General features: G+C 37.4%; 2 protein-coding genes across 8 annotated transcripts in view; one reads left to right on the top strand and one right to left on the bottom strand.

Moving 5' to 3' along the window:
* Positions 1 to 11,450, bottom strand: part of adgrd1 (adhesion G protein-coupled receptor D1) — a 32,895-nt gene extending 21,445 nt beyond the window's left edge. The window contains exons 1-14 of one of the 2 annotated variants that reach the window (XM_042000133.1): positions 11,048 to 11,450; positions 10,913 to 10,949; positions 10,489 to 10,605; positions 9,914 to 10,012; positions 9,455 to 9,577; positions 9,193 to 9,369; positions 7,119 to 7,376; positions 5,870 to 5,937; positions 5,219 to 5,365; positions 5,051 to 5,101; positions 3,837 to 3,960; positions 3,532 to 3,639; positions 2,235 to 2,310; positions 214 to 355 (exon numbers count right to left, since the gene is read on the bottom strand). In XM_042000133.1, coding sequence (XP_041856067.1) covers positions 214 to 355; positions 2,235 to 2,310; positions 3,532 to 3,639; positions 3,837 to 3,960; positions 5,051 to 5,101; positions 5,219 to 5,365; positions 5,870 to 5,937; positions 7,119 to 7,376; positions 9,193 to 9,369; positions 9,455 to 9,577; positions 9,914 to 10,012; positions 10,489 to 10,605; positions 10,913 to 10,949; positions 11,048 to 11,122 — 1,602 coding nt within the window. In that variant the 5' untranslated portion in view covers positions 11,123 to 11,450. The remainder of the gene's footprint in view (positions 1 to 213; positions 356 to 2,234; positions 2,311 to 3,531; positions 3,640 to 3,836; positions 3,961 to 5,050; positions 5,102 to 5,218; positions 5,366 to 5,869; positions 5,938 to 7,118; positions 7,377 to 9,192; positions 9,370 to 9,454; positions 9,578 to 9,913; positions 10,013 to 10,488; positions 10,606 to 10,912; positions 10,950 to 11,047) is intronic. The other variant, XM_042000134.1, reaches the window with a different exon arrangement.
* On the top strand, positions 10,538 to 18,099 carry stx2b (syntaxin 2b). Of its 6 annotated transcripts, none has more exons than XM_042000136.1 (12): positions 10,538 to 10,624; positions 12,791 to 12,900; positions 12,994 to 13,071; positions 13,147 to 13,246; positions 13,882 to 13,956; positions 14,072 to 14,145; positions 14,455 to 14,563; positions 16,061 to 16,134; positions 16,274 to 16,411; positions 16,529 to 16,639; positions 16,806 to 16,925; positions 17,062 to 18,099. In XM_042000136.1, the coding sequence occupies exons 2-11, from the start codon at positions 12,871 to 12,873 to the stop codon at positions 16,899 to 16,901; spliced, it is 885 nt and encodes a 294-aa protein (XP_041856070.1). In that variant the 5' UTR covers positions 10,538 to 10,624; positions 12,791 to 12,870; the 3' UTR covers positions 16,902 to 16,925; positions 17,062 to 18,099. The 6 variants fall into 6 exon arrangements, with proteins under 6 accessions (XP_041856070.1, XP_041856071.1, XP_041856069.1 ...); XM_042000137.1 differs by having other exon boundaries at positions 10,563 to 10,624; positions 12,798 to 12,900; XM_042000135.1 differs by lacking the exon at positions 10,538 to 10,624 and having other exon boundaries at positions 12,519 to 12,900.
* The last annotated feature ends 3,708 nt before the right edge of the window (positions 18,100 to 21,807 follow it).

Here is a 21,807-nt window from a genome sequence, read left to right as displayed (position 1 = left end):
ACAAGCCTCAGTTGGTGACAGACACCCATCTTCTGATTGATTTCTTAAGGGTGGGTGGTTGGGTGGGTGGTTGGGGGAGGGAGCAAGCCATAAAACCATCTTCCCTCTAATAAGGTGAGCATCCCAGCTAACAGCTGTTTACTAACAATGAAAACATGCCTTTCATGTCTTTGTCAGTGTAAATGACTGATGAAGACATGAGTTAATTCTTACCAAAACGTGGGTGAGGACGATCTTGATGAGTGGCGCTCCAGAGAGATTTACTGACAGAGCTGGTAAAGGCTCCACTTTCAGAGAGATTAGACAGCTTGCCACTTGAATCTTGTGATCCTTGAAATCTGCTGCTTCATTAATCCTATGAGGCAAACGCGAGGAACACATACATAAATAAATTTAAAATAAAGAGACAAACAAGAATGACAAAGAATTGGTCATACTAGAAATGAATACATCATGTATCTAAAATTAATACATAAAATGCTCATGGTTTAATCAAAGCAAGAGTTTCTCTCAGTGAGGCAAAAGTACAAATCTAAAACTCTCCTTATGAACTTTGGACTAAGATACAAAAAATAAATAACATTATGTCCCCAAACATCCTTCACTATGCCACAACCCAGCTACTAATATTGGGAAATCACTTGCATACAGTGTGCGTTCAAATACAAAAACATAGGAGGATATTTGGATGAGTTGGGTAAATTTATGTCTCAACTACTTGTTAATTGTATTATCTATAAATTGTAAATTATTCATGTATTATTTATTTATTTATCTTTCTATTTATCTATAAATTTGGAAATGTTCAAGTACACATGAACAGACTGTGGACTATCTGAATGTCACAGTCACAGAGCTTTGCAGTTTTATACACCGACATATTAGTTTTGGTTTTGAATTCTCTGTGTACAAAAACAGTTTTGGTTGAAGACATGAAGACAGGCTTAACGGAGAGGAAACTGCTGAATATTCTGGCATACTATGGAAACTATAAGAGGGAAGCTAGAAGATATAGGACAGGTTTTATTCTGTTTGTTTAACTTCAGTCCAGGACATGTGAAATGAGCTCAGGTCTTGAGAAAGCAAATACAAATATTTTTGCAGATCCTCTGTGTCTTTTATAATGTTGCTTTAATGATATAATAGACTATGACATTGTTAAACTATACTGTCACAGAATCCTGCACAGAGCTGTTCATCTTCTGGAAGATTCTTTTTCTCTGGGACGATACGATCATGTTACTGACCTGCTGCCTACAATTAGTTATGAAATGTTCCACCGTGTTTCTTTTTTCCCATTTCTTTTTCAAGGATTACATAAATTTTCCAGTCTTTTGTTGTGACTGTCCCTACTTCTTTAAAATACAAATATTTTATCCCTGATATTTATGTTAAAATAGGGATTATAATTATATGGCATAAATCATTAGAACATCATTAAATTCTATTCATTATCTACATTTTACACAACCTTCCATTTAAAAAGAAAAAAGTAAGTTTATAGTATATTAAAATATCATACAGTAGCATTAATTGCTGCTGTTATATGGCCCTCACACCAACACATGAGTGTTACACACAGGACCAGAGCAGTAGCATTTAGATGGGACTCAAGCCATCTGTCTATTTAATGAATCGCACTGACAACCAGCAGTTTACCACCATCATTTTTTCAAGATCGTCTGATATGTGACATTGGGATCATACAAGCATCATCTCTCTAGCATGGTACAAAGGAATCTTCTCACCCACAGAAGAGTCTGACAGGCAGTTATAAACATCTGCAAATGTGCTCCCATGTTTTTTTTTCCCTTTTTATCTTTGGCACATTCATTGGTATGAAGTATGAAGTGGAAGAACAGGTTGCTTAATCGCTGTTCTATCATATTTGATAAACATAAACACAGCAGTGTAGCTGGAACAAGCTGATCCAGCAATGGGACAATAACTGAAGGGGTGGTAGTTAGGGGGGATAGATATGTAGAGTTAATGGCAGGGTGTATCAGTCAGTGGAGGTTGAGTGGTGAGATGAGAGATAGACACAAATAACAGATAAGCTTGGCTCCAGACTTCAGCTGTTTTGTGGTTCAGGAAGAAACGGCGCCTTAGTACTAGCAGACCTGATTCCCCACTCAGCTGGTACGTAGAGAGAGTCCTGGTTTTGTTTTCTTTTAAGCAGTTTTAGCTCAAAACCAAACTGATAAAGAAAAAAGAACTGGCCTTCATCTTCTTACCTAGTCTTGACAGGGCTGATCTCTTTGTAGTACTTGTGCATGTTGTGGTAGAAAAGGCCGACAATGGTGGTTTGAGCTGAGGAATAAAAGGAAAGGTACAGACTGAGAAGGCTGGGAATTTATAACAGTGCTGCTAAAATTCTCACAAAGAGGGTAGTTAATTAACATGGACTTGCCACTGCACACCGGCACCATCAGGCTAATAGGACAGCCCTATACTTACACAAGGGTGAAAGCAGAGTGCCATAAACCTTGTGGATGCTGGGAAAACTTATGAAACAGCTATATGACTTCACCAGGAGAACAGGAGGCCTGGGCCCCCTCCCCTGATCTGACCTATCTTTCAGCTCGGTCCCACCTCAACACTGCAAGATAAACAATGAAATTGGAGGAAGTCCTTAATGGGCCTGTTCCTCTGTTCAAAGGCCTTCCACCCAAGACTCGCTGAGTGGACAACAAAAGCTTTCCAAAGTCAAACAAACGTGCAGGAGAGTTTGTAGAAATATCACATCGATGCAATGCTTCCCAGCAAGTCTCACAAGAGATCATCAGTTTGCTCGTTCAACTCTCCCAAGGAAAATAACAAAAGAAAATAACAACGGCAATATGTAATAGAGTATTCACACACACTAGCGTGTTGTATTTTCTGAAGTTAATTAGGATATAAAACCTGCCCTTCAAGCATTTTTTTGTGGCCAGGTATTCAGAGCTGAGAGTTAATTTGGTCCTGGCTCTACTGTGTCAAGCAATAACATCTATTCCATTTCTGATAATAGTCCTTAAATGAATTATTAAAACAGTTTATTCTTGTGTTTGTATGGCAAAACAGTGCATGGAACAGCCAGGTGGAGCCAAGGGAAAATATCCTAAGCACAAAGTCAAGCAAACAGAGTTTTAATGCCTGCTGTAATTACTCCCCTCTCTTACTCTCCTATCTGGGTCCATTCCTTTTAATGATGGGGGAAAATGGAAAAAAGCACACAATCTATCATTCTTTCTGTTTTGAATAAAAAGGTAACTGCCCATATTAAAGTCATAGCTGGTTTTCTACAGTACATCATAAAGCCACACATGTCTCTCCTATCTTGCACTGTGTACTAAGTTAACACTCTTAAATCTTTGCACAAGAAATTAAAGGCCTTAACAAGATCCTCCCAGCCGGACATTTTTTTTTTTTTTTGGTAGATTCAGTGCATGGCTGATTTTCTGCATGGACACCCAACTTAGCTACTGCTGTTTCAAACCGTTGAAAGTTCACTGATATTGCACATGAACAGGTTGTAATATTTGCACTTACACTGCAAGGTGAAGGCCTCCCCAGGCACAGAGATGTAGTTTTTGCCTTGTGTGGGGAAGCGGTAATGTGGCATGTTGAAGTTTTGTGGGAATTTCATCAGAGAGTAATCTGTTAGGGGGGGGGGGGGGGGGTGGAGGGGCAGAGGTTGGACAAATGAGAGCCGATGTGCAAAAATAAATGGCAGCAAAACACATGTGCTTTGTCAGACATGAGGAAAAAGTTGCTGAGTGGCAAATAAAGTGTTAAAGAAATGTCCCACAAACAGTGTGTTACAATACATTGAGGAGAGTTGACACTTTCCTGACCTGCAACAAAAGATGTTCCTCCCAGAGAGATGGGAGTGTTCGGGCAAGGCTCCAGGTTAGTCACCATATGCTCCATCACTCTGTCCACGGTCTCGATCAAACCACTGACTAAAGGGTTGGACTGCTGCTCAATGACAGATCAAGAAAGAAAATTCAAACTGCTGCTTGTCTTTGTCCTGCACACTCATGCTGATATGGTGTCACTTTAACAGTTTCATTTTTCCAAAATGAGAACTTATCTTTCAAATCTTTTCATAAATACAAACTATTTTGTTGTTTTTTTTTCCAGAGAAGTTTTTTACTTAATTCCATCTTACTTTATTTATTAGCATCTACACCATAAATGTGTGAGGGGGGATTTCAGCTTAACTACATCAGGGTAATTGTATAATCGCAAATGCCAAATCTAGAGTCTCTGGAGCATCATTTGCTTCAGTTGAGATAGTTTTTGCATTTTTAGTCTGTCTCATATTAGTCCTCTAACCTCATTGGAGCTCCATTTTAATCATCAACAAGCTAACAGTGAAAATAATTACAAGCTGAACAAATTTCACTGTGCCAAAACAAAATAGTTAGCAGTTGATACCATAAACCAAATGTTTTAGCGTTTAGTGATATTTCTAAGCAAAGTAAAACACATATTGAAGAGTCATAGACAGCAAGATGTGATCAATGATGTTGCAAACAATGGGAAAATAGATAGAAAAAAAATGGGAACAACAAGGTTTCAGGCAAGAAAGTGTTACAGGATAAACCAAACCAAAATGGGATGAATTGATTGGGTTTAGCACACTGTATCTACTGTCCATGTTTGGTGGGAACATCTGTTTTAGCTTGCTCCTATAAAAACAAGCGTGCTCGTTCTGAGCACTCAGTACACTGAAACCTTACACATGTGTTTGAGCTTTAGAGCACAGATATTTGGCCAGGATGAGTGTACAGTACAGGAAGCTACAAATTTATATTGAAAGTACTTTGCTGTAGTATAAAAAAAAATGTGAATCAGTAACCCAGTCTTATACTATTTGCAGTGCTATAGTTGACAGCAAACAGAAATTATGTGCGGGCATATTGCCAGGTGTACTTACTGTTGGTGGCCAAAAATATGTAGCGTTAAAATCTCAAACTCATCAACCACTTAAGTACTTTGGATTTGATTCACTGCCAGATTACATGTCATGTTTGGACCTCGCACAACATGTGATCTCATTTACCTCTGGCAATCCTGGAGAGGACAGCACTTCTTCCACACTTTTGAGAAACGCCTGGGTGGAAGAAAAATGGACGTCACGGAACTGTTGCATCATGTGCACATGGGTGGCCATTGTGTCTGCGTGTGAACTGGCAAACTTTAGCATGTGTGTTGCACTGTGCTACAGGACCTGTGTGAGGTTGTTGGCGATGTTGTAAGGAATGGTCCTGTTGGGCAGCGCTTCAAGAAAGTCCAGCACTGGCACCGTGTCCGGACCTTGGGAGCTTTGGATCTCTCCATGGCTGCTGATGACAGCAGGACTGACTTCAGTGGCTCTCTGGGGAGACAACACATCAGGAACTGAACAAAGTTTACTATCAGCAGGCAGTTTCCAAAGGAGTATTGGTTTCCAACATACACAGGATGTTTAGCAACTGATGGAGAAGTGATTCGGCGCTGCTATTTTTCAGTGTGGTGTGTTACAGGGAGCCATTTTTTTGTGTGTGTTGTTGCAGCTATCTTCGCTGTCCTGTATTTTCTAATTAGTTTTCTACCTCCTGTGCCCTTTGATAAACAGGGCTCTTTACATGTGTTCTCAATATCCTTTATTCCATCTAAGACTGAAGAAAACAATGCTTGAAAGAAAAATTACCTGTTTGTACTGATTCAAGTAAAGTGATGATTTTGGTCCTCATTTTGACCCAACATATTTCTGATAAATGCTTCATTTGAGAATGAAACCTAGAAAGTTCGGATGATGACCTAGAAAGTTCTTGATTTAGTTACCAAATATTATCTTGATAACTGCATAACCATGCAAAGTTAGAATAGACACACTTACAGCTGTGGGTGAAGTTGATGTGGCTTCCTTTAAGTCCATGACTGTTTTGTCAAAATTCATGTCTTGGCCTAAAAAAAATAACAGTACAAAGAACTCTTTACCACCTGGACAGAATCCAGCTTGTTGATGTGCATGTGTGATTGTACATTTTTTAGTCTAAGTCTTGACTTATTGTTATTTTGTCATTAGCTCCTTTGTTAAACCTGAAAAGGACAGGCTGCTGCTCTGTAGCTGGATTGTATCACCCTAAAGCTTTCAGTTTGATTGCAATCCACAGTCATGAAAAGAAGACAGATTGCAGGATTTCCCAAACATGGATGATCAACCACTCAACACATTGCCACAAACATCCCTAAAATACCTAAATGCTTTTATCTCTTTGTTTTGTTTTTCATAAAAACAGCACTAACTATCAACCATAATATGGCCATATATGGACATATGTTAGAGATATCAGTCTGAACAGTTCTTGCTCTTCTTTGGTTCAACTTAACATTTTATAGGAGTGCTCTGGAGAAGGAAAAATATTTTTCTGTTACCACAACAGTCAGGCCCTTCGTGTCTAGAAGTGGTCTGTGAAATATAAAGCTTTTGGTATTAACTTCAAGGAAGAAATCAATGCTCTGTACACTTCATAAAATGCTTCTCACATCACCAACAGCTGAGGCTCTATAAGTATGCAGTAATAGTTTACATATACGACCACCATTTAACCTGACAAATCATGATCTGATTAAAAATGATGTTTTGACTTTAATAGCAAAAATGGATATTTGATCTTCCTTTGAACATTTTTCTGACTACAATGAAATGTGCTAATATGTACTAAATTATCATAAATGTCAACATTTTCTCCATTTATGGCACTCCACTGACCAAGGGAGGTAAACAGAAGTGAAACAGTCAAGAGTGTGGAGGTTTTGTCCTTGTGTCTTGCAACTTGTCACATTAAATCAAAATGATTTGCCCCCTGCTACTCAACATTGCTGCTAAACATTTCTAAATACTTATAAGGCAAAACTATTTGTGCAGTTGTACTTGCTTGTTAGAAGAGAGAAGATGGTGTGTATTTGTATAGTTTAATATCTTGTTATAACACATTAAACCCATGGATGGAATGCAAGAACGAGTATGGAAATTGCTTTTTAAACCCCCGTTTCCTCTGAATCAAAAGGAAGGAAGCATTTTAAAAGATGGACCATGTCCTAAAATGGCAGGAAGTACTTTCTAAGAGGGCATGATGTCCTACCTATGGCTGCATTGTAGTAGAGCAGGATCTGACGAGGTGAGAGGGCCCTTTCCCAGATGACAAATTCATCAAAAGCCCCTGTTACATAGTGACCATACGCCCTGTTATTGCCAGTTCCAATAACAAGGTCAGGATGAGGGTCTCCATAGTTCTCTGAGACACTGCCAGCTTGATCACCAGCTGCGTAGGTCCCATTGATGTAGACTTTCAAACCATCCGTCTTAGTCCATGTGAAGAGAATATGTGTCCAGTATGGCCCTGACAGAGAAAAGAGAAAAAATGGTTTTCATTCTTCTTCTTCTTCCTCTCTCCTCTAGATTTGACTGTTTTTAGTCACACAAATCAAACTCTAACCAGGAAATAATACTTACATAAAGGACAATGGCACAGATTCATTAAAAGATGGTGCTCCCGTTTCAGCATGCAACAAGATGCAACTTACATATTCTCTTTAACACTGTACCAGACAGTTTTTAATCTTAATTTCTTTACTAATGCACTGCTCTAATGCTCACTAGGTTTTGCTACTATTCCATGCTTGTTCTAAATTGCATATAGGCTATAGCTAATTAGTCCAACTAGTCCACTCATGGCCTTCATGCCATCCCAAACCATTTCTGTACTCATCCAATTGCACAATTATAAAACAACCCAACTTTTAACATGACACATCACATCATAAGCTGCTTTTATTAAATTTATTGTCTCAATCACTTGTTTCAAGCCGTCCTTATGCATGAGGCTCATTTTGAAAATAATGTTGCTATATGCACTAGGGTTAACATTTTATTTGTTTCTTTCAAGGTTTAGCAGCAAAAATCATCAGACTGGATACTTTAAAACAGTAGTTAACAAACTAATGGGTGACTCATGGCAGCTGTGTCCATCTTTATACATACACAGGCTATGGTATTGATTGATTTCATAAGTTATATCAATCCAAATCTGGCTTGTAGCAGTGAATAAAAACTATGGCTGCAGACAAACAGGAGTTAGTAACAACTATAAATTTGAATAAAATTCTAGTACTGCCTGAATGAAGGGCTAAAAGAATAAGTTTGTTAAATCTAGGTTGGCATTATCTTGATTAACAAACATTTTTGTTTCTGTGTTGATGGATTTATTGTCTAAATAAATGACTCAGCCGTTAATGTTTGATCCAGTTTTATTATATTATGATATAGCGATATCATGTGCACTTTGATCTTTCCAAGAAATTGTATAATACAAAGACCAAAGAAGTAAATGAACAGTAAAATGGTCCCAAAAGACAAAACATTCACTGTCTGAAATCACATCTGCCAGAGGAACACAACAACCAAAACAAATTTAATCTGTGGTTACAATATGAACCATATGTGCCAAGACTTCCCCCACATCTCAACAAACTCTCTATGAATAGAGCAACAATCTTACTGAGCCGGTCACATTGCACCTCAAGGTTTATTCAGTCGCCCTCGAAATGTTTCCTCACACTTGTGAAATGAACGAGGGAGAGCTGACGGATTTTGACATTCTGTCCTAAAGATCTGTCATGTCACACTGTATGAGAACCAGATGACGTTTGTGCCTCTGGAACTGAAAACTTAAATCACAATTGAGTAGTGACGCCCTTGAAAGCAACCTTGAGTAACCGCAACAAAAACAAGGATGACAGAAGTCATTTGAGAAGGAATCACTGATTGGTAAAAAGCTCCACGTAATGTTTGACTTAATACGGTTTAGTCCATTTTGTCAAAGCAGTTTACCAAATATTTTTTTTTAGAAATTAATTAAACTCATTGGTTAAATGCTGACTTCTTTCACATAACAACCAGTCTATCTTGCCCAATCCTAATTGTCAGAGATTATTTAATTTAAGATGGGAAATTATCGCATCTCATTCAAGACTTTTGCTATGTGCTGCAGCTAAATATCTCTGAAGTGCATACTTGACTTCCCAAAATCAACTGCAGCAGCATCTGGTGTTGGTTGGCTTAACCATGAAGCAATTACACACAAAAGAATATGAAAAAAATATTCAATATGTATGCCTATTTAAAAAAGAAATATAAGGGACATTTATGCAAAGTACCTGGAACTTTGATGTCAGTCTTCCACCTGTGGTTGTTGCCTCGAGTGTAAAACTCCACATATCCTTTAAAAGGGTTGGTGAAGACTGAGAAGCCATTGGAGATAACTTTCCCTCCAGAGGCTACTGCAGAGCGAGACACTGCCTCGTGGTTTTTCCAAAAAAATGAGATGGTAATTCCTAGGGAATAACAATAAATCATTGTGGCCACTGAATGTAGCACATTTTGCCTGGTAACAGATGGAATAAAATACACTTCTCTTACCCTCAGGACCGCACAACATAGGATCACTTATGCATGAGTTCTGGTAGTTTCCAAAGTGAAGAAAAGTGCCACCGTTATCACCATTCAGAAAGATCCCCTTATTGACCATTCCTTCAACAATGTCTGCAGCAAATCACAATGATCATTTTGCTTAAAAATGTGAAGCTGGGAGGTCTGTATATTCAGTCATCAGTTAATCAGAAAAAGTTTTTCAGCTCTACAAGTATCTTATAAACTGCATAAAAGTCAAGAAAAATTTACCTTTACAATTCTGGTCTGACAAAACCTAAAGAATTATATCCTATTAAAAGAACAAAAATGTATAATTTTGTGCTGTGAGAATGAGAGAAAGCTGTAAAATGCTGAGCTCGACCATGTGGAGATACAGCAAGGACAATGGAAAGAGCAGTGTGTGATGCACAAATGAATTTAAGTGAGACGGAAGTGATGGATCCTCACCTACTGTTGCAGAAATGTTAGTGTAGGCAGAGTCATTGGTATACACATAAGAAGAGTTATGGGAAGAAGGGAGCACAGTGTGGTTGTGGATTCTGAGAGCTGGACAAAGACAACAGAGAAAAAACAGTGATTCACACCAATATGGACACTTAACGGCAAGAGAATGGTGAGAGGAAGACAATGGGAGGGACGTGCTGCACAGGTATGAGACAGGGTGATGCTGAGCTGCGTGCACAATGGCAGCACTAAAAGAAAAATCAGAGTGAGACCACACATCATGCTCATGTCCATACCTGATCCCTCTTTAACTTTTGAGAATTTTTTTCTAAGGGTGTATGCTCACAATAATAAAAAAATGCATGTAACAGAAGTAACAGTGGTATAATTATAGGGTACTCGATTAGGAATACCCCACAGGTAAAATAATTTGCTTTATAATTACACTCGTAAACTTGAAATGAAATATGACTGGGACATTTAAAAAGCATGATGACTGTGGCTGGAGTGTGGATGGCGAAAAACATGTTATTCAAGTCGAACATTGTCAAGAGTTTAGATGTTTTGTGTACACATACTTATGTTACTTCTAGTAATATAACCTGGTCTGTTTTCAATCTGGTCCCACAGTTCATGGATTCCGTCTACAGCATCAAGCGGCCAATAATGTGAGGCTGTGGCCAACACCTGCAGGCCTAGAGAGAGAGTTCACAGGTAAATAATTATCCAAAAAGACATTTGTCTCATTGCTCTGAACGTGTTCTACAAGCATTCAGTTCTATATTTTCATGTGGTTAAAAGATTAATGATGATCAACCAAACAGCTGCAAAACTTATTTATGCTGCAGACTGTTTTGATTATTGAGAACTGAAGTAAATAAATAACATCCGCTGGCCCGGGTGCCTGCAAATAGCAAAACACTTTGTTCTCACAAATGATTGAATACATCCATATGCAGCATGTTGTAATCTAAACTGGCATGGGAACATTTTTTCTACTACCTGGATGCTTCACATTAGGCACCACATGAGCAAAAACCTGTGGGAGAAAAATTCAAATGTTCTTAACCAAGCAACAAACGATCATACCAGTATAGAGCAGGACAATTATTTTGCACAAGTCTTTTGTGAACCTACCTTGATATAGGACACAATAACTGTAAAAATATGAATTTGCAAACAAAATTCCATTGCTCTTGAGAAATTTACCATATGTGTTATTTTCTATGACAACTTAAATCCCAAGGTAAAGATAAATCCAAGAGATGTCATTCATTGTTCCAAGATGATGACAAAATTTTTGATCAGTCCATATGTGTCTAAACTTAAAAAATATAACAACAGCACAAAACTTTCCCTAAGGCATTCAATTTAGTGTAAGGACGGAGGGCAGAAAATCTTCAGAAGTTGCCCCGTCATGGTACAAAGTGAAGCCAAAGTTATAATCCGTGTTGCATGTCCCCACTTTCAGCTTGCAGCTCTTTGAGTTTCTGTGTCTGCATCTGGAAACTGCGAGGAGTAAAGGAGCTCAGTGGAGGCACACTGACTTACTGGACCCAACGTGGGAATTGCAAAACGTGATGTCATTTTTTTGACCTTTTGAGGAGGGGCGTTAAGCTTCTGCGTAAATGGCATTGTTTGTGCGTAATTGGAGACTACAGGGGGAATAAATTAGATCAAGATTTGCACAGTGCGATCCATTTAAACGCATAAGTATCCCTATGATATACTAACTCTTGGTCTTATGATTTATTTAGGTTTGGAATTCATCTACACCTATAGGCTCACTGCGCAGAGCACGGATGCTGTTGAGGATGGGTGCTTTTTGCTGAAGTCCGTTGAAGAAATAGTCGGACTCAGAAATAATTTAATTTTAATAGCATATTGCAGAATCTGAAAGGCCGGTTACAAATCAATTAATCAGTAACCAAAAGTATGCTGTAAAGTAAAAACAGACCCCATTCCGTTAGTAAAATGTAAAACAGAACTTTGTCCTGCATCCGATGAGTATTTTCCACTTTTCTTCAGTTAATTTCAGTTAATTAGATTAATTAGATCATTTGATTTAAGTATAGGCGGCGAATTGTGGTTCAGAATGCCTTACTACCAGTCACGTATGTCTACCAGAGCGAGATTGAATTTAAATGACAGTATACAGCGCCACCCCGTGGCCAGGTAAAATACAATTTGGGACCATGGTGTCTTGTTGATCTATTATTTAGTTATCAGTTCTTCTCATATAACTGTTGAGCTGTGTGTTAGGTATCAGCTAAAAATAAGAACAAACAAAACACAATACTAAACTAAAAAAAAAGTGATTTTCGTACAAGAGGTACAGACGTACTCAGTTACGCAATAGTAGCTTCTCGTGGACGTGACATTTCTTTCTGTCCATATTCTTGCAAAATTTTTAATTAGTTTATTTGACATTTTATGGTGCGATCAAATGTATTTGAGCATTTGCACCATGAAATAAAAAACAAAAAAACCAAACAGATGAAATGACTGTGTGTGTGTGTGTGTGTGTGTGTGTGTGTGTGTGTGTGCGCGTATCTAGGTGGGAAAGAAGGCGTATCCCTGAGACGCTATTCTGGATCTGTTGTGGTTCCTAAATGCTTGCGCCGTCAGAAATATTGGCTCATTGTATATCTAAAACGAGCATGGAGGCATTTATTTTTATATAGAGCTACTACTTCTTAAAGCTACTTCTTCAACCAAGTTTTGAATTACAACTTTCATGCCTGACGCGCTCCTATTTCAACGCCTGTTGCCTCGTAACCTTTTTTTTAAAGTGGACCTGTACTTGAAAGACTTGCTGATTTTTTATCAGTTTATTTTTTTTTATCAACCAACCGAATCTTGATGGTGGATCTGTGTAAGTCTACAGATGGAGATTTTTAAGATGAGTCGGTGGACGCTTTGTTAGAATTACCTGAGCAGGAGACGCGCGTATCGGTGTGATGAAGGATCGACTGGCTGAACTGACTGCTGTAAGCGCTTCTACTAGTTTTAAGCAGACATTGACATTCAAACCATTACAGCGCTCACAAATAGTCATTCAAACACGTTTTCCATCCATACAGAGTAACACACAAGCATCGGAGGAAATTGCAGTTCCAATGGACTGCAGAGATGACTTCATGGAGAGCTTTTTCAGGAGGGTTAGTATCACTGTAACCTCCTGGACATGTGCTGAGGACAAGACAAGATACTGAGTTATTTATTGGTTAATGTAGGTGGAGGAAGTTAGAGGACTCCTTGATAAGATCTCCTACCAATTAGAAGAGGTGAGGAAGTTGCACAGCATGATTCTGTCTGCACCCAACCCAGATGACAGTAAGTTTGTTTTTTCATTATTTCAGAGCATAACTGTAATCTTATTGTTTGCATCCTGTAGATTGTAAGATGCTCTTTATTTATTACTAGAATTGTTGAGTTTCTCTTATTGTAATGTACCCAGAAATGACTTTGTTGTATGAACTGCACATTAAACTGCTTATAATATTGGATAGAAAAGAATTGTTTGGACAGGTTTACACTCTTTGGACACAAACCAAACATACAACAGATGTCTAATTTCCTTTGTTGTACTTTCCTCCTGGATGGCTCACTGGCAGGAAACTTGTGAAGGAAAAAGCACACAGGTTTGGCCCAAAACGTCAAACAACATAGTAGCTTAAGGTTTAACTGGTTCGATAGAGGCAAACAGTTGTTTCCAAACTTCCAAGACAAAGGCACCACAGTTTACAACAACTTGGCATCAGTTGTGCTTCTTTAATGGTGGCTGGGGAACTGGGGGAAAGGAAGGTGCTTGCACTTTCTGACCACAGCAGTGCTGCCTCAGGATTGTTGCCAAATGACAAGATGAAATCCAATATTTACAGAAGAGAGGTCCAGTAGTGATCAGCTTAATGACATTTTCTTTCTCACAAATAAACCCAACCTGATGTGCATCCTTTTTTTGTGTGAAGGAACAAAGGATCAGCTTGGTGCACTGACCAACAATATAAAAGGGAACGCCAATGTGGTGAGAACTAAACTAAAATGTGAGTGTAACCATGTTGTAATTGTCATGCTTTCACTGGCTGAATCTTACAAACACTTGGACTTCAACAACCTGAAGTTGGGCAATGTTCTCATCATAACTCTCTTTTCTGGAAGCCATGGAGCAAAACATGCCAAAAGATGATGTTGTTAACAGATCCTCTGTTGACTTCAGGATCCAGAAAACACAGGTCAGGAAACTAATCAATGACCGAAAAATCTTCACATACAGATGTTACATCCTGTCCATACAAGGGCATCAACACTCTTCTGTTAGTAGCTCATCATCAGGAGAATAGCCATTGTGATTTTGCTTAGACTTATCTATGTTATAGATACATTCTACTTTAGCTGTTACATTCTCTTTTTAAGATGGACTTTTTGTAAAATGTAAAACAAAAAAATCGGTAATTATGTCAATGTTAACATCTAAACTGCTTTGTGTGGCATCAACTCGTGAAAGTTTGTGTCCCTGTCCTCCTGTTTTCACTTTTCCTCAGCACACTGTGCTGTCCAGGAAGTTTGTGGAGGTCATGACCGAGTACAATGCGACTCAGGTGTCCTTTCGGGAAAGGAGCAAAGGAAGGATTCAAAGACAACTGGAAATAAGTAGGTGACAAGTATTAGACCCCCTGAGTATGTTTGAAGCCAGAAAATTTAAGCAAAATGTAAAATGCTCTATAGCCTTAAAATAAAGCAATTTCTTAGTATTAAGCATTTTTTATTTGTTACACCCACTTTGTGAAAATGATTTGACATTCATGATTTGTGAGTATGAGACTTGTAAATCTGGAGATACACTAGTGAGAAGTTGAGACCTTGATTCTATGTTAGGACAGGATTCAGGAAACAGACCACATCAGCTTCCTCTCTGCTTCTCTGAACACTTTCCTGATAAATCCAGACCAGAAGCACACCCATAGTTTTTTTATGTTTCCTAAGGATGCAAGACTTTTCATCTGCACATTGGTCACACATTTTCATCTATAATTGTCTTTATTAGATTATAGATTTAAAGAGATGCAACTGGCAAGAGTAAGGTAATAAAGAAACTCGGCTGAAAAAGACTCAAGCATAAACATGGTGTGTGAAAGAGCAGCAGTAGTGTGAGTTTTGATATTTCCCATTATTTCTCCGGTAGCGTACATATATTTGGTTTTTATTCAAAACAACTTCATAGTAATATCCACATCCATGTAACATAAGACAATAGTCAAAAGCGAAAAAAACAAACAAAAAAAAAAACTGTTTCCCACAGTCCCTGCAGCCGGTATAATGAGAGGCTCCATTACTCCACACTGTAGACAGGCCTGATACTGGAGACGCCTCCCTGTGTTTACGTTGCCTAGGAAACGGGCAGAGGCCTTAGGGGCCTGTGTAACAGTAGTTCACCAGCATTTGATAAAACACTCAAATACTGAAAATGTCAAACACTCGCACCATAAATTTAGATCATTTGGAAAAAGGGTCTGACTTTGTGTTTGATGACTTTAAATGATCTGTGCTCGCGCTGTGCTTTGCTCAGTTTGTCTCTCTGAGGAATAGTCATTGCGAAAGGTGTGTGACACAATAAGCACCTGCACAGAGATCTGTCTCTCCGGGGAGATGGTTTAACAACAGGGGACACAGCTCACTGTTTATAGAGATTCAGCAGGTGTTTCTTCGTGAGAGATGTCATACCTCAGTTACTTCAAATCTTTGTGACAAATACAAGCCTTACAGTACATGGTACATAGCATTCCTGAATGACTGATGAATGATTGAGTTATTGATCAGCAGTGGTTTCATCATAAGCTGCTCAGTCAAGGTTGACAGATTGGTACCGTAGTTTGGATAAATTTCCGTTAATAAGTTACTGTCTTCCTGGAAAAAAGGTTCAATGGACTGAGGAAACCTAAAGCAGAGCTCATTTGCTTATTGGTACACGGTGAAAGTGTTATGATGCTGTGGTACTTCTGACTCTAATAATGGAGACGCTGACTGTCTTACATAAATGATGAAAGCAGATGGTTCCTGTTCAGACTACATCAAGAATGAGTTTAACATGTGTTTTCTCCTAAAAATTATTCTCAAAAATTTTAGTAAACTTTTCTTTCATTATTGCAGCTGGAAGAGTGACCACCAATGAAGAATTAGAAGACATGTTGGAAAGTGGAAGTCCATCAATCTTCACCACTGATGTATGTTCTTTAATACATTACTGTCCCGTGTTGTTGGGCTAATGGTCATTACTGCCGCTTACACAGATGAAAAAAACAAAAAAAAAAATACTATTTTGTTCATTTTGGATAAAATCACATACTCAACCTTCTCCCTCAGATCATTTCTGATTCCCAGATCACACGACAGGCCTTAAACGAGATAGAGTCACGTCACCAGGACATTGTGCGTTTGGAGTCGAGCATCAGAGAGCTTCATGCAATGTTCATGGACATGGCGATGCTGGTAGAAACTCAGGTAACAGTTTTGTGTATTTGGAGCTTTTGCATGACTTCTTATTAAACACTGTTCATATAGAGCCAGCAAGAGCATACCATTAAGTGCAATAAAGACTTCGGATGCAATCATTTACAGGGTGATATGGTGAACAACATCGAGAATAATGTCTCTAATGCAACGGAGTACATTTGTCGGGCAAAGGAAGAGACTAAAAAAGCTGTGAGGTACCAGAAGAAATCCAGAAGAGTATGTGTTTGTCTTTAACAATCATTTGCTAGATTGTTTCTAATTCGAACATATGAAAATAACCAGAAATCAGAGCTGGACAGCCAGTAAATGTGCATTTCTTTATTGCATTTTTTAAGTGGCCACTTTTAGTTCATGTTCACTTAACAGTTTCTCTACTTGACAGAAATACATCATCCTTGCTTTTGCTCTGTTAATCCTGCTTGCTGTCATTGCACTAATTGTGGGTCTGTCCGTCGGACTAACCAAACCCCCTGTATAAAACCTACTCAGATTACTGCTTGAGGTAACATCTCCACACCTACAAACCTCCATTTCTTTAACCGCACATTTATCTGTCCACTCATTTACTATTGTTTAATTCCTTTATTCATCTACTACTCTGAGTCCTCATTTGTTCTGTTTTTTTTTTTTTTTGACAGAAACTTCTCTACTTGGCCATGTGTGGAGGCTTCCTACTTTTACTCATCATAGTAGTTGGAGTGTTTGAGTGATGGTTTAAAACTTTATAACAATCAGCATTACAGAAAAGGTTTTAAAGTACAGTGAAGTAAGTATAAAGGCGCAGTCTGCAGCGGTTTCATTGGACCTCATGGTAAACTGTACCATTAAAAAGTTGAAATTTCCATGACAGCATAGGATTTATGTATTGTTGTTATTTTTGCATTGCTGCCATTTTCCTTGTGAAATACAACTTGTCTTAAGGTAATACCTTAAATAAATTTGACATTAAGAAGTTTGACATTATGGGAAATAATTTACCTCCTCTTTGAGTGTAAGTTTAAAAGACTGACACCTTGTTCATGTCTGCTTCCTCATCTTTATCATCACTTTATTTATAAAGCGCTTTAACATCAGCCACAGCTGAACAAAGTGCTGAACATTAAAGATATGTCAAATAAAAGCTTAGTGCACATGCCATCTGCATTTTTCTGGCTGTAGCTCCTCTTTAACACACAGATGTCTATCAGTTTTCTGTTGCAAAATTACAAAATAGAGAAAGCAAGTTTAGTCCCAAACTGTCAAACTACTACTAATATGTAGTCAAAATATCCAAGAATTTAAAATGTCTTCTTATATTTCTAGTATAATTTGTATTTAAATGTTTGTGTTAGCTCCTTATGCTGTCTTTACTTTTTTTTTTTAAAAACTACATTAACCGCTATTCACATATTGAATGCAAAAGGATTTTTTCTGGGTAATTGTGTCTTAGTCAAAAGACATTTTGTCAGCTCAGTTACATAAAATTAAATCTTACTGATTGTTATTCATGAAAAACCTAAATAACATTATTCTATTATTTTTGGCATCATTCTATAAAATCTTAGCTTATTAAGTTGTATTTATAACAATCACTGTGTGTGATGACTGAAGTACTTGTTGTGATGCAGTAATTTAGTACTGTTGGACAAATATTTCAAGAGGACACATTTTCATTTTGTTATACCTTCTGTTTTATACTGGAACTTAATAATTAAGAATAAAAATACAAAGAATGAAAAGCTTGTGTTAACTGATTTCATGCACTGTTTCTATTGTGATATTGTATGTGAGAAATAACCGTTCTAGTTAAAACTGAGGGATCCTTCCTATTTTTTGAGTTTCTGGAACATAATGTGTTTTCTGTTCTTTTAGCTCTCCAAATATTTGGAAGTTCAGCTTGTGTAAAGGTAAACATAAAGAAACAGAGGGTGCTGTTTACTTCAGGCTTAATAAGCACTTTACACAAAACGCTTGATTTCTGTGTAATCAACCAAACAAAATTAGTGGAGAAAGTGGAAGTGGGTCCCTGCAGGGAAATTTCTTTTCTCCCTTTATTAGATCAAAGGAAACTTTAGAGGTGCACTTAGAACGGAGTGCCAGGGAATGTCCTTAAAATCTGTTCATGAGCGTTTCCATGTCACTGAGCAAGAGATCCTGGATGTCAAGTCAAGGGAAATATGAGCTTGGAGAAATTTGAAACCACTTGCTTCAGGTTCGTCTATCTATTTTATATATCCACTTGATAATGGTCAGGATCAGAGCCTTTCCCAGATGTCACAGGTTGTGAGGCAAGAGAACACCCTGGGCATCTGACATGCATCACAGGGCCAGCACAAAGACAAATTAGGCTAACAATCATGCATGGCCAAACCTATATTCAAATTAGAATCACCAATTAACCTAATATACAAGTTTTTTGACTGTAGGGGGAACCAAAGTACCTAGAGTAAATCTTCACAGGCACAAAGCACTGGAACAAACAAACTCCCCATGGAAACTTTAAAAAGGACAAACAGATTTTCAAGCATCACATTGGATAAAATTTCTGTGCAGAATTTTCTTGCAACTAAATGTTATGTATATGGTCAGTGTTAGCCACAGAAAATCACTGAGGTATAGATTAAGGCAATGGATGGGTTTCCTCCTCACTCAAAATATTTGAAAATGGCAGCTATGTTTATATATATATATATATATATATATATATATATATATATATATATATATATATATTAAACGGAGAAAGCATCTTTACACTTAAAATGGCTGGTACTAGTCAGGTGTTAAGGCTAAATTAATTAAGGGTCAGTGCTTAAACAGAATATATACAACATTAGTATCAGCTGTGTGTTTACCTCACGTAATTGTGAAGAAGCAATGTTCAGTCTTCGACGTAGCATTAACATGTCAGATTATTTAAATGCAGAAGATGTGCAGGAAGCAGGCAGCCTCATTATTCATTCCATTGAGTTTATTTAGTTTTTTTGTATCCAATATTTAAGTATTCTGAAATATTTTAACTAGGGCTGGGCACATTAACGCTGTTATTTTTTATTTCTTCTTTTTTTTTTTAAATTTAATTTCAAAGTTCTTGCTCACTGGCTCTGAATGCAGACAAACCACATGCAGATGCTTGCTGTCCATATCTCTTCCTCCATATCTGGTCCTGCTGCAGCAGGTGCGTCTGATGTAATCAGACGAGAGTGGGTTTATTAAAATAAAGACAAGTTTTCTGTCTGGAACTTAAGAAAGAAGAAGAAGAACTGACATTTCTCTTTGTCCATCAAAATTCATGCAAATGGGCAGAAAATTGTGATTTCTGGACAGGAAACTGATCCCAAAAGACAATGAGAAATATATATATATTTTTGTTTTGTGTTTTTAAACTAAATGCGATTTTGATCTGGTGGAACTAGATTTTGAGGCAAGACAGCAAAGGTAAGACAGTTTATGATTATGTTTTACAAATGTGAAGCTTAAATTAGGCCTTCTTTTGCCTCAGATTCCGTCATAGCAAGATGAACCTTACAGTTTTGGAATCTGTGAGATGTGTGCTTACATGGTCTTTTAATTGTTTGTTGTCTTTACTGTATTTGGTGGTCATAGAAATGATTTTACTGAGCTGAGATTTTGGACTTGTGGATACCACACGTTTATAGTTACATTTACAGACCTGACATTACACCAGTAAAACCGAATGTTAACCCCTTAACTCCGGGTAACAGTAAGCTAAACAGTTAGAGAGTTTATAGGCACGAATCCTGGATAATGAACCACTAAAGGTGCATGGACGGAAGTTATTGTGCATATTGTGAATATTTCTCTCTCCTCACCATCTAGAAGCTGTGAGATTCTAATCCTGCTTTCTGTCTGTTCACCTGATGCTGATATTCATCACATATTGTTCCTTCTGTGTTTAGAAAGAAGCAGTTTCACAGCTTTAAATTCATCCTGCTGACTTTTTACCTTTTAGTTAGTAAATCCTGAACATTTAATCCTTCTTTGTCATAAATATTTGATTTTATAAATATACATGAAGAAATATGTTAACTGTTGCTGTTTAAAGAGAAAACTGCTGCTAAACCTGCTTATGTGTTTAGTGCAGGGGTCTGCAGCCTTTCCAATCCAAAGAGCCATTTTTCCCTCAGCCAGCTAAATAAAACTCCTTTAGAGCTGCAAATGTTATGAGACCTTTCGAAAAAAGACAACTTAGAATTTTTGATAAATATTTACTATATGAAATTTGTTGTCATTTTTGTAGAACCACATTTTTATTTCTATGTTTTAGGTTTTAAAATAAAGAAAAACAAAAAAATTTTGCAAAAAGAGGACAGACAGACTTTCTTCTATGGTATGTAGATATTTGTGGAAGATTATGTAAAAAGAAAAATAACAGAAAAATAGGTTTATAAAAAATGTTTACTTTTAGTGTCATTATGCTGTGGAAATTCAATGCAATTATTCCAGAAAAAAAAAAAAAAACTGAAAAATTGTTAAAAAACCTGCATTTGTTATTATATCTATATATTTTTTTTATCCATGTATTAAGAGCCATTGTGGAATGTCCAGAGAGCCACTTGCTGCTCTCGGAGGTTGGAGACCCCTGATTTAGCGTTTGTAAACCATAATTTACTGCATTTTCTTCATACAGCAGTAGACCTTCTTTTAGAAGAAAATAACACTTTGAGTATAACAATGCAATTAATCTCAACATTTGATGCAATTAATCGGCATAAAAAAATTGTAATCGTTGCTCAGCACTAATTTTAACATTTTACTTCCTTGTAGGACAGGTGGTCTCGCGCATTAACAACTCATTTCTCTGTTCTCACAGCAGAATGGCGGCTGAAGACTCAACGCGAGATTCACTGCGCTTCCAGCACTGGATTAAACTGTTGAGACTTTGTAAAGTAAGTAAAGTATACCTGAAAACCGTGTCGAGATACACTGAACTAAACCCTCTTGAGCAGCTGCCAAGTTTACTTTCACGACACATGCTAATTAATAACTTTCATGATACTAAAATATAACGCCCCCTTTCTATAACGAATATGCCTCTTCGTGGTTAACTGCTGGTGGTCCTTGAGCACGAGAAACAAATGTTTTACGTAAACATACATTTAAACCAATAAACGTCCACCTCAAATAAATAAATAACGTGAACACACCTGTGTTAGAGAATTTAAATAAAAAATTGTGATAATAAACATTATCTGCTGATGAACTCTATTTAATTCGGTATTAGTTTTAGTTATAACAGTTGTATTCAATCAAAAAACGTGATAGAAAATCTAAAAATAATCAGAAATTGGGACAGATTTAAATTTTACTTGTTCACATGGCCATGTTGTATCTTCTTAATAATTTTCATGCATCCAACTATATAATATAAACTCTGCCCACTC

The sequence above is a fragment of the Melanotaenia boesemani genome, chromosome 11 (assembly GCF_017639745.1).
Source record: "Melanotaenia boesemani isolate fMelBoe1 chromosome 11, fMelBoe1.pri, whole genome shotgun sequence".
Classification (NCBI taxonomy): Eukaryota; Metazoa; Chordata; class Actinopteri; order Atheriniformes; family Melanotaeniidae; genus Melanotaenia; species Melanotaenia boesemani.
This window is presented reverse-complemented; position numbering and strand designations above follow the sequence as displayed.

What these genes read in the sequence shown, in the direction of transcription:
- stx2b (XM_042000136.1), top strand. Translation starts at nt 12,871, where the DNA reads ATGAAGGATCGACTGGCTGAACTGACTGCT. An exon ending in TGGAGAGCTTTTTCAGGAGG is followed by an intron (nt 13,072 to 13,146) that starts GTTAGTATCACT and finishes TGGTTAATGTAG; the next exon opens with GTGGAGGAAGTTAGAGGACT. An exon ending in CATCAATCTTCACCACTGAT is followed by an intron (nt 16,135 to 16,273) that starts GTATGTTCTTTA and finishes CTTCTCCCTCAG; the next exon opens with ATCATTTCTGATTCCCAGAT.